General features: G+C 34.1%; 1 protein-coding gene across 1 annotated transcript in view; it reads right to left on the bottom strand.

Annotated features, from left to right (window-relative positions):
• Positions 1–403: 403 nt before the first annotated feature.
• Positions 404–12,548, bottom strand: part of LOC115227780 (mediator of RNA polymerase II transcription subunit 14) — a 55,857-nt gene continuing 43,712 nt past the window's right edge. Inside the window, exons 34-41 of the mRNA XM_029798515.2 lie at positions 11,962–12,211; positions 7,740–7,922; positions 6,940–7,145; positions 6,290–6,413; positions 4,950–5,011; positions 4,112–4,219; positions 3,044–3,166; positions 404–1,790 (exon numbers count right to left, since the gene is read on the bottom strand). Coding sequence (XP_029654375.1) covers positions 1,527–1,790; positions 3,044–3,166; positions 4,112–4,219; positions 4,950–5,011; positions 6,290–6,413; positions 6,940–7,145; positions 7,740–7,922; positions 11,962–12,211 — 1,320 coding nt within the window. The 3' untranslated portion in view covers positions 404–1,526. The remainder of the gene's footprint in view (positions 1,791–3,043; positions 3,167–4,111; positions 4,220–4,949; positions 5,012–6,289; positions 6,414–6,939; positions 7,146–7,739; positions 7,923–11,961; positions 12,212–12,548) is intronic.

The raw sequence follows: 12,548 nt of genomic DNA, 5'->3' as shown, positions 1-12,548 counted from the left end.
TTCAAGATGGTAAGAAAAATTTGGTTACTATTTTTCTAGCTGGTTGAATGAGCCAAACAATTTCATGTAAACTGCAGACCTCAATCATTTTATTTCCAAAGACAATTTTATAGTGGTTTATTTTTTTTAAAAATCCATTCATTTCAGTTTTCTTGGATAAACAATTGTATAAATGGAAAGATTTATTGATGACAATTGAAAGAAATGAACAGGAGCTGTGTCATAAAGCACTTACTCAACCATAAAAGATCACTCTTGCATTATGGCAATACCCAATTGTGTTGACAAGTGATGCATCAAAACCTCAATTAGATTACAGGATACTGCCCCTTCCACTCAAGACTTCTCAGCTTTAAATTAATAAAATATATCTACAATTTGAAACAGCATTTAAACATTTAGACATATTTTAGAAGGATACTGGCCTTGCCTTTTTATTACAAACACACATCTAATAGACTTTACAGGAATATTTCACTGTACCAATTCTGGAAGAAAGGCAAAGTTGACCTCAGAACACAAAAGGCTGTCCCTAAGTACCACATGAATTTAGGTACATGATAATTTTTGTATGACACCAAAACAACTCTACCAATCCACAGTGAAGAATTTATTTTATTTTATTAAGAAATAACTAAATTTAGGATTTCATAATTCTATTGTGATAGAATAAAGGTATTCTTGCTTGTTGGAAGTAATGTATACATGCATTAGGTTCCCATGGTTCTATGTCAACCTTTTTTTTTTTTAAATAAAATGAACAAATGCATCATTATTTTCTGACCAATCAAATGAATGTTGACAAAGATTATAAACACACCATGATCATTCAAAACAAGGATATGAGGTTATTTATGAAATTTAACTTCAGTAAATATTGAGATAAATGTACAATGTTTCCTATTAAAAAATGAAGTTTTTTTCATTTTATGCTTAATATTTTTAGGATGTGTTGTTATAAGTTTAAAACATGAAATTATGTTTTTTGTGCTTTTGTTTAGCCCTAGGTAAGACCTGACTGAATAAACACAATCAAAGGTGTTCCAGTTGTAATCATCTTTTTTTTTTCTTAATATCTAACACTATGTTGTCCAAAATGAACTTCTGAATGACCACAGGAGGCTACCTTGTTGATAACTGGGGCACAAACGCAAACCGTTGTCATTGCGTCACAGACAATTTAAATAAAATTTGTTACTATTCTCCTTTTATAGTTAAATGGTTTTTGTTAGAGCATCAAGCTGTTCCAACATAATGAAGTGATTTCTATAGAAAATAGCATCTGTCTGGAAAATATTTGCTCTCACAATTCATGCTTGCAGAACTATCCAATTGGTGCTAATATGGAAAATCAGATCTCAAAACATGAAGGATAAAAATAAATTTTAAAAATTGTAACCTGCCTACACTTAGTTATTGCAAAGAATAATAAAGTGGAGACTGAGTTGCAAGGATAGTTTAGAGACAGGAAATCAGCTTAAGGAGGTGTTTTGTAAACATTTGTACAGGAGTTTCTATCAGCATTACTACTGTATAGGAATGACTAAATTAGTCATAAGTTCTCGCACTGATGGGAATATGGCACATTCGGTATGATTTTGATGAAGTTCAGCAAATCGTCTTAACATTGAAACAATAGCCATTTGTGCAGGAGTCTGAGTGTGAGGGGCAGGTGGCCGAGCTTCAACAAGTTGTATTGTATTAGTACCGATGTCATAGAGCAGAGGAACAATAACAGACTGAGGATCGGTGTTTGAAGACAACATTAGGCCAATCCGGGTCAACATAAGCTAAAACAGAAAGAATAAACACAATCAGTACATAATACAAGTATATGAATTAATTTTTGTACACACACATATATATATATAGTCTTAATAATTTGCGGGTTTAAATAATTAGACTGAATTTACAAACTGAAATACTCTCATTTAAAACTTAATTACATGTCATTTCACTTCAATGTAGTCTTAACCTGCTATATTTTTTCTAATCAGATTATATGTATCCTGGGAGAATCATTGGAGTAGAGTTCCATTGGGTCTTATCAGAAACAACTGTCATTAAACTTTCTGCTGGATTTTAAACTGTGATTAACTGGGATACTCTTGCTTGTAGTCTACCCCTAGGTTTCCTGCCAGTTGGCTAAGCTAAGTAAAAACATGGTGGTCCTTGCATGCAGGCTTGACCACTGCATCCCTCTCCAGCTGAGCATTCCTAATCTTTCGGGCTTGTGGGTGCTGGTGCCACAAAAAAAACCACCCCATACAGTTGCCATATAAACGCACCTGTTCTGGTGCTGTGTAAATGCACCCAATACACTCTGTAAAGTGGTTGGCATTAGGAAGGACATCCAGCCACAGAAACCATGCCAAAACAGAACGGGGCGTGGACAGGTCTTCAGCAGGTCAGCTCCTGTCAAACCAACCAACACATGGAAAACGGACATTAAATGATATAAATATCCAGTTTTAGCCATCAGGTGCCTAAATAAAAAGTATAAGTAACTACTAAAATACACTATAAATTTCAAAGTTTAAACTGCAACCAAGTTAAATGTAACCTGACAATAGCAAAATTGTAATACTCCTCTTGTCAGATGTACAAGTTAGAAATACCAATATTATATGAGACCAAAAGTACATTTACATTTTTTAAACTATGTGTATATTTAGATGCACAACACTAACATTTCAAGAGAATAAATTTGTGAGAGTTTGATAGATTTTGTGTCCACTCTAATCACCACTATACTATATACCTTCAAACATTATTTACCAGTCATATTGATAGCTACATGTAATATGACCCAAACGATTAACACACACACCTAATTTCTTAACCAACAAAATACTCAGTGAATAAAAATTTAGATTCTCTTTTGTTCATGTCACATAAACTTATTCTATTTTGTGAACTTCACTGAAGTGAAATTCTTTCCCAGCAAGACATATAACAATTACATTAAGGTCACATTGATACTAAATAATATTTTCTAATATCAGTTGACAGTGTAGAGAGAGAAGTAGCAGATTACACTTACCATGATTATCATTTTGCTCTTTACCACAACAGCTGGAGTGCCAGCTGGTGCACTGATTGGATGAGCCCCAGGAGGTATGGTTAAGCACCACTGCACAGACCACTTGAGGTTTCGATCAGGCATCTAAAAAAACCAAAGACATCAGAATATCATTCAAATTAAAATAAAATCTTTCTCCCTTCACCGTTTCTCCTATATATATATCTATATATATATACACACACACACACACAGTAGATCAGAAGTGTGGGTTTAAATCCCATCACTGCCAATATACATTTTGACCCCTGACTGTCTCCTTTGCTAGTGGCATGTAAAAAGCACCCACTACATTCTCAGAGTGGTTGGTATTAGGAAGGGCATCCAGCTATAGAAACATTGCCAGATCAGATTGGAGCCTGGTGCAGCCCACTGGCTTGCCAGACCTCAGTCAAACCATCCAACCTATGCCAGCATGGAAAGCAGATGTTAAATGATGATGATGATATATATATTTACACACACACATTTGTGTTTGTTTCTCAGCACAGGACAACCTGTGTAGATTTGTTTATACCCAAATTATGTAATGGCCTGGTGAAAAAAAGCGACCAATTGTGAGTATCAAACTCAAAATAAAAATTGGGGTCAATCTCACTGACTAAGAAACCTTTCCAGGATGTGCTCCAGCATAGCTTGCTATCCCATGACTGAAACAAGATTATTAAATACACATAACTGCATTCTTTTGTTTGACAACCCATATGTCTCTCTCTCTCTCTCTATATATATATATATATATATAAATACATATTTCTATAAGGAAAAACTGTAGGTGTAGACAATCTTTAATTCACAATCCAAGTTGGTACAAAACCAATAGACATTCTACAAATTCTTTCGGAGTCTAATTTGTTTTTGCAAATACTGGATATATATTTTTTGTATATATTCTTTACTGGGACTATACTGGCAGACTTGGATGTTTGACATCTCTTTTATTTATTCATATATACATATATATACACACACACATATTTATATATATTTAGAATCTAAATTAAAATGAATTATAAGAATGTTCCTTACCAACTCTAGTCTCATGATTTGCAAACAGTCTCTAAGTATATGTGCCGGTGCACCAAGAAGTCTGCAGAAAGCTGTCAGAGCATTCACTTTGTAAGGAGGACTGGCCACCTGACATGAAAATATAGAAAGTATAGAAACATAAATCTGGAAAATGCAATCAGGGAGATATATTTTAAGGTACATTTTGATGCAGAAAGATGTTGGCTTCTGTCAAATTATAAGAGGCTTGATTTATGTTGATTTGTATATAAACATCACAATGTGAAGACATATTTACAGAAAAACCATTTTGGATGAAAGAAAACAGAGGAAATACATCAGCAACAGCATAATATGCTGCTTCCAGTTTGTACTGATCAAACGGTCCTACATCAAAAATTACTAGGTGTGTTCCACAGACCCACCAATTCGGATATACTAGGTGTTTGCCAAGTGGAAACTGTACAGTGGACTCAAAGCTGCAGTAATTTCTCACTTGCTGCACACTGTGATAGTGGATCATGTTTCAATTATAGCTTTGTTTCTTGTAACGTTTTTCATTATAGAGACATTTTGAAGCCATTATTGCTACATTGCAGCAGGTTCAACTTTTTGCACAATAGCTATGTCCTTTACATTGACTCCAGTGGTTGTTACCATTTGAGACTGGGAACATTCATGAGAAGACAATGAGGGTACTCAGGATTTTCAGGACTGCATTTGTTGGAATTCAGAGTATGTTTTTATGAAATTTTGGTAATTCATATTGTTTATATGTATAATTTCTGTGCTGAGGTGTTAATAGCAAAAACTCATTTGAGTAAGATTCTGAAAGTATTAATTTTTACTAAGTTCTTACCTTTAAGTCAAAGAATTTTTCCAATATCTGAATTTCTTCATTAGTCCACTGGTCTTGAAAATCTGCAAAGAAATAATATAAAAATAACAATACCATAAAATAAATACATAGTAAAAGCAATCAGTAATTATTATTTTATATCTTGAGAGAAAACAGCTGCTCTTCAGTTATTTCATGTGAATAATTGTGAATCATTGTAATGTTGTTTTATATAAAACTGGCTTAACTCCCAGATGCATTAAATTCACTATAGTACAACAAACAGCTTTTAAATTATAATCACACGTACAATCATGGGGTTATTAAGCACACTTCACAACCATGTAGTTCTAAATTTCATCTCAAGTGCAAATCTCTGCACTTGAGATCAAAGTTTTCTATTGTAGCCACAGCTTAACCCATACACTCTATAAAATTCGGTGAAAGTCATTAAATATATATATGTCATCATCATTTAACATCCGTTGCCCATACAGGTATGGGTTGGATGGTTTGACTGGGCTGGCACACTGGAAGGCTGCGGCAAGATCTAGTCTGATTTGGCATGGTTTTCTACAGCTGAATACCCTTCCTAACACCAACGATTCCAAGAGTGTAATGGGTGTTTTTACGTGCCGCTAGTACATCATGTCATTTGCGTGACACAAGTATCTGTCATGACTGTGATTTTACTCGGCTTGATGGATCTTCTCAAGCACAACATAATGTCAAAGATCTTGGTCATTGCATTTGTGAGGCCCAACATCCAAAAGGAACTTGGCCACTTTGCCTCCATGATGCCCAACGCTTGAAAGGAACTCAGCCACCTCATCTCTGTGAGGCCCAACACTCGAAAAGAACACAGCTACCTCGCCTCCGTGAGGCCCGCTCGAAAGGAACTCAGCCACATTGTCTCTGTCAGGCCCAACACTCAAAAGGTACTCAGCCACTTTGCTTCCATGAGGCCCAACATACAAAAGTTAATTTTATAATGTGCCACCAGCAAGGGTGCACTTTCCATGCCTGCATGGTTCAAATGCAAATTCATTAAGGAAGATTTTCTACAGCTAAATGCCCTTCCTGTCACCAACTCACACCTAATTCCAAGCAAGGTAATATTTCTCCATGACTGAACAGAACTCATTAATGATTATTGTGTGACGTAGAGAGTAAAGAGACATAGACACACAACTACACATACATAACAGGTTACCTCAATGTTTCTAAACCCCTACTTCAGGTTTGGATGGTTAACAGAGTAAGAATTGATAAAAACAATTACTTTACAAACTGAAAATGCCTACTGTTGTGATAAAGCATCTAACATCAGTTTTTGATGTTAGTAAAAATGTTCGACTTACCCAGAGTTGGAGTCACTTTGATATGAAGAGACTGCAAGGTGGTTGGATTAAGACTCACTCTAAATTGCAAACTATCAACTTTAAATGCACTAACTCCAGGTTCATTGGATTGAATAGACTGTAACTGAAATTACAAAAGGTCAAATTATTTACACATACAATAACATTTCAGGATATATTATTGAAAATGGAGTATAGTTTTCATATTTAATTAGCAATATGTTATATAGCAGACTGACAAATACATGCATATTTGGTCTTGCTGCATATGAACTTGTCATTATACAACTAATTTTTGAAGGAGCATAAATGGCAAGGATATAGCAAGGTTCAGTCCTAATTGTACAGCTAAAAGCATTGTCCTTTTGCAAGTTTTCAATAACCATGTTATACTGATGCCTTGCAGAAAGCTTGTTTAGCTTTGGGTTCCTCTATAAACAAGAAATGATAATAATGGTACCTTACAAAAGACTGATAACTTACAAATATCAAATTATATACCTACCACTAAACTGGTCATTTTTTTTTCTTGAATTACTGAACCTCATATAGGAAAAGTGTTAAATGCAAAAATATCCAAAAATTGATGTTTTCCATAGGTTGACATAACAGATCATAGGCTACTTATGTAGGAACATACTGATACTTACTGAATTTTCTCCTTGTATTACTCGAGGTAGATGTCTCCGGAAATAGACACAACCCAAAAATCGTTCTAGTGGAGATGCTGGTAGGAAATTCATTCCTGGCAATGGGCATGGTGTCAGCAATTTACTGAATGCTTCATGAGATAATATAGTTGGAATGGAAGCAGCCCATGATCTCTGTGGTAACATTCTGGGAGCAGGGCTCACAACTAGACATCATAAAAAAAAATCAAATATTGATTAATAATAAAAAAAACTTGTTTTTTTCATTATATCTTTCAGTCCAAACACAAAACAAGTATTCAACATCAGATCTACATCCATGTTTCTAAATTGGCATAGTTGGGTTAAATCCATTATAATGCCTCACCAAATTGTTGCAACCCCTTGTTATAATCTTTGTGAGGTTCAGCATGCTGAGATCAGCCTTCCCCACTTCATCTTCCACAAGCTTCTTTCATTTGAATCACTTAACCCTTATTCATCCAACTGTCATCATTCATGCACACCACATGTCTGGAGAAGCAACTCTCTAACATTAGGATGCTATAAAACTGGTGGGTTTCCGTTTTTTCGTTTTTTGTGGGGGAGTGAAGGGGAGCTTTTTTATTTTGTTTATTATTATGTCAGGAGAGAAAAGACATGAACACTACTTGATGGTAAATAGAAATCAGATGCCAATACCAAGAATATCTCTCAAAATCATTCTACTACTATCAGAAAACGTCAGAGAGCAAAGATTTAAACATAAAATAAAATAATAATATAACCTTCAATATTTTAAAGAAATATTCAAGACGTACCTGAAGATTTTGAATGTTCTGAATCTTTAACTTGAGTTTGAGGTGAATGTAATGCTGGATGGCCAGGAGAGGTTGCTGTGCCATGCCGTGATACAGGTGAAGGTCCCTGAACTGATGGAGAGCCAGGCCAGTTCCGTGTACCAGGTGACGGCATAGTAAAAGGAGAGCCACCATCTACCATTCCTAAAAAATGTGAAAATATTATTAACGACTGGAGGAAGAAAATGAAAAGCAACAAAAATGGCCAGTTCTTTAATTGCCAATAAGTAATATATTTTAAAATTCATTGATCATTAAAAGTTTCAGTTTCTATAAATTTTCATAAATAACCATCACATTCTCTCTTAGCCTTCATCAGCAGCTGCCATGACTATGCTATTTCAGTTCACTCCCTCTCATTTAACTAGTAGTTAGTCTTTGGTCCAGCTTTAACAGAATAATTTCCACTAGCTTAAATACATGTATACTATCTCATTTTCCTTTGCTGTTAGCCATTTATCCACTTGCACACATTTGCTTTCACAACCAAGAAACTATGTACACTTTTTACAATACAAATTATCTAATTGGCAATGTAGAGCATGGAAATATGTGTGTACATGTCCTAATAAATTTACATGAAATTTGCTTTGATTGATCTTCTAAATTAAATTCTCTGAAATTCTTTGTTGAATTCCATCCAAGCATAAATTTGTATTCACAAACCATATATTGTGTAATTATTGAATTATTCTATCAATCACATCTGAAGATTTTGATGGTATGTACAAAATGAAAAGAAAATCCATATTTATATAATCTTTCATTGTTTGTAATCCCCAAATTCAATGAACCTCTAAATATTCAAAGAAACACACAAACTATTTCCCTGAATGTCATAATGGGAAACTAAAAAATTTGGCAACAGCATGGAAAACACAAAAACGGTCATGAGATGCATGAATGCATACATGTATTACATACATTCACACATGTGTGAGTGTGTGCAGAGATTAGAGTTTTTCACCTAACTAGAACATAACACAGACATCTGATATAGCTGCATCTTAGACTTTCCTCTTGTATAAGCGCTAAAGACATTTCAGGGAAAATAACCCACATCACCTTTCGAGGAGTTATTCACCTTACTTCTTAGTCAAATGCCCGGCCGTGGAATTTTTTTTCCAACGAGAGTTCTAGACCCCAGTAATGAACTCATTTGCATACAGCCAATTAGAGCTCACCTTGACCTTGGTAGAGAGTTTACAAACTCTCTACCAAGTAAACTCGACGAATAACGGTGTTGTTAGTCAACCAATCGCCAAGTTATGCCTGATTTTAGGAGACAAGTAATTAGATTTGCATCTATACCTATTATCAGATTTTGTTAGGGCCTCATATTAAAGATGTGGATGGGAAAAATGTGGGTAGAGGGTGATGTACTAGCAACCCTTTTCCCTTACTGTTTTACAAAGTAAACACCAACACAACTATGCAGAGGCAGCCATGGTTGAAACAAGAACAAGCATTATTAAAAGTGAAAAGAAGCATGGTCATTCCTTACCCAAGTGACCTAACTTATCACCCATCACTTGTTATGCACTCATAAATTAGTTTGATAGTTGAGCTCTGATTGGCAGTTTGCAAATGAGTTCATAATTGGGATCTGGAACTCTCGTGGGGAAAATAAAAATTTCGCTGCCTGGCCATCTATTTGATTCCATTGCAGAATAGATATGAATTACGAGAAACCTATAAAAGATTTTCCCTTACAAGAGCAAGTTCCTGACTTCCTTAAGAAAGAATGTAAACCAGGTTTGTAAGGTTCATGTGATGACATGCACTATAGGACTGCCTTTCTGATGCAGCATTATGCAGAACCATGGCAGAATATTCTGAGTTTACAGACTTGCACATTAAGAAAAAGCAAATTTTCTTTCCAAACATTTCTCATAATTTTCTGCCATGTGAGATTAAACAAGGTCACAAAACCAATGATAACCATATGAGTTAATTTGTATCACTACACAAATGTGTGTGTGTGCACAAAAGTGTGTATGCACACATAAATGTATTTCAACTATGCAATAAAAACAATTTTAAGTAGTCTTATATGAAATTAATAATCTGATACATCTGAAGTTAATTACATTTATGTTGATGTGATTAACAAATTCCATATGTAAACAACAATTCATGCATTGTTCTTCACATGAAAATGTAAAAAAAAAAAATTATAATCATCTGTACAATGTGATTCTTTTATATTTTAAGTTTATTGAACAAAAAAGAGTATCATAATCTATTTTCAATTTTTTTTTATAGAAGGGACAAACCATAAATTTAGACATTTTATGATTGCTAGTTCATATTTATCTACTGAAAAATGAAATAGAATTTGCCTATTAAATGTAATAATACCCACATGCCTTTAATTAACAACATATCTAAACCTCATATATAATAAATATTTGGAATGTAATAGTCTACTTAGATATCAATGCACTGCCTGATGAACTGTACTAGATTACAATAGGCTCTGTTAAATAAATGAATATTAAGAAAAATTATTTCTTTCAAGATCACAAACTGTCTGAAGTGTCAGACAGATGACATGAAACCTCCCTCTGGACAAAACAATAACAACTGTTCAAGAAACTGAAAACAAAACTGCAATTAGATTGTTGTCACTATTCACAGTAAACGATCCAAGCTATCAAAAGCACAACCGAACTGCTTCTTAACTTTTTGATTTAGACAAATGTCACTAATAAAGAAAATTAGCATAACCAGTGCCATTGAAAACTAATTTTTTTTTTGGGGGGGGGGGTGCAATAAATATCGATTTCCTTTTGATTGTTAACAAAATATGTAAGCTTTTCTATTTTTGTTACTAACCTTTTGTGGCTTATAACATGAAAGTGCCTTGCAATAACTTACTGATATTTGAATGAGAATATCAATGCAAATATCATTGCTATGTTAGTGATAACATGTGTGACTTCACTAGATAATCATAATTAATATTTTTTCTATAATTCCTTACATCTGAAACCAGTTTCACATTTACTAAAGGTAACTCCAAATTTGAAGAATTTTCAAAAAAAGCAGTAGAAAGAAATGAAATATGCAACCAACATAACAAGACTTTCCAAAATGACATGCACTTTGCAAGATTCTATAATGCCAAGTAGGATGGGGCCATCCAGGTACCTTATCACTATTATCTATGTCTTGCAGCTCCTACCAATCATTTTTTTCTTTCTCTCACCCTTGTTTTTACCTACAAGATGTGAGTAGCCATGCAGATCCCTCTGCAGGAATCTACTCCTCCACCACTACTAACCCCATCAATCATAATCCTGTTGACCACGAATATGAAACTGACATCCCCCATCTACCTGGGGGAGGTGCAGGATGTCACCATGGCAACCTCAATGGTGCAAGGTGGCATGAAAAAAGCACCTATCAACGATGTAAAGTGGTTAGCAGGGCATCCAGACATAAAAACCATGCCAAAGCAGACACTGGAGCTTGATGCAGTCCTTGAACACATTGGATAATGCCAAACCATCCAATCCATGCCAGCACAAAACATGGACTTTAAATGATGATAATGATGAGAGAAACATCTAATTTGTGTAGAATTTAATTTTATAAAATACTTTATTATCAAATTTACCTCATTCTCAATTCTTTAATTTTATTTATTATTTTGCTAATTATATTAGTGAATCCTTTTTGTGCAATGTCCTTGGATTTATGTAAATGCACATTAATCCTTCATTTTGTAGGTTTTCTACAAACATAATTCCAATATTTTGTGTGTTTTACCATTATCATGCATCTTTTTCAACTGAAAATCCAATATGAACAATTCTTCTCTATAAAAATTCTGTTATATACCCAGTTGAACATAAGCATTTTTATATGGTGATATTTATAAAAGAGATTTTAATAATTTTACCTATATTTACCTGTAATTAGAGTTTTGAACCCAAAGAATTAGGTAATTGATTTATTTAAGAACTTTTTGTTGCATTCCAAAAACCATATTCATACGTCAATAAATTAAATAAATTACAACTGTTTCAAGAAAATCAGTCCAAGTTCTTGAGTATCTCGAAATTTAATTAAAACACAGAATGGGTACATTTAGTCAGAAATATAGTAACGATAGGGTTACAAATAGAATGACCACAAATATTGTAACAATAGCAATATAAATTTTAAAATTACTAACCTTGATGTGCAATGAAAGGACCTGCAGGTGATGATAGATGGATACCAAGTGACTGTGGAGAGGGAGTTGGTACAAATGATCCTGGAGAAGGGACATGTAACTGTGGATTACCAGGAGAACCACCTTGACCTAATAATGTACTAGGTGATGGTGTGCTGATTAGGGCTGCTGAGGGACTTTGAGATACTTGTGGAGTCAAGGATGGAGGAGATGAAAGAGAAAAGGCAGCTGCAGGAGAAGAGGCATAGCCCTAAGGGAGAAAAAAGAGGAAAAGCAATCCAAGTTATTAACCTCATTTAAAAGAAAATAATGAATAAAAATAACTCCTTTTAAAAAGCAACAAATGCATTAAAATACTTTGCTTATTAGAAGTTCTAATGATGTGAAATGTGAAGCACAAATTAATATATTTCTATTTAAAATTATACCCATTTTTCTATCAATGGATAGAAAAACTGAATAACCAGAATGCAAGAGTACCAATTAAAACAATAATCTACATATCTTCTTTAACCAACCTAAAAATTACAATCACTCTCACTTGACAGGTAGAGCATTACTACTGACTAAATAGCCATATTGCAACA

This window comes from Octopus sinensis, linkage group LG2, assembly GCF_006345805.1.
Source record: "Octopus sinensis linkage group LG2, ASM634580v1, whole genome shotgun sequence".
Lineage (NCBI taxonomy): Eukaryota > Metazoa > Mollusca > Cephalopoda > Octopoda > Octopodidae > Octopus > Octopus sinensis.
Note: the sequence above shows the minus strand (reverse complement) of the source record. Positions and strands in the feature narration are given on the sequence as shown.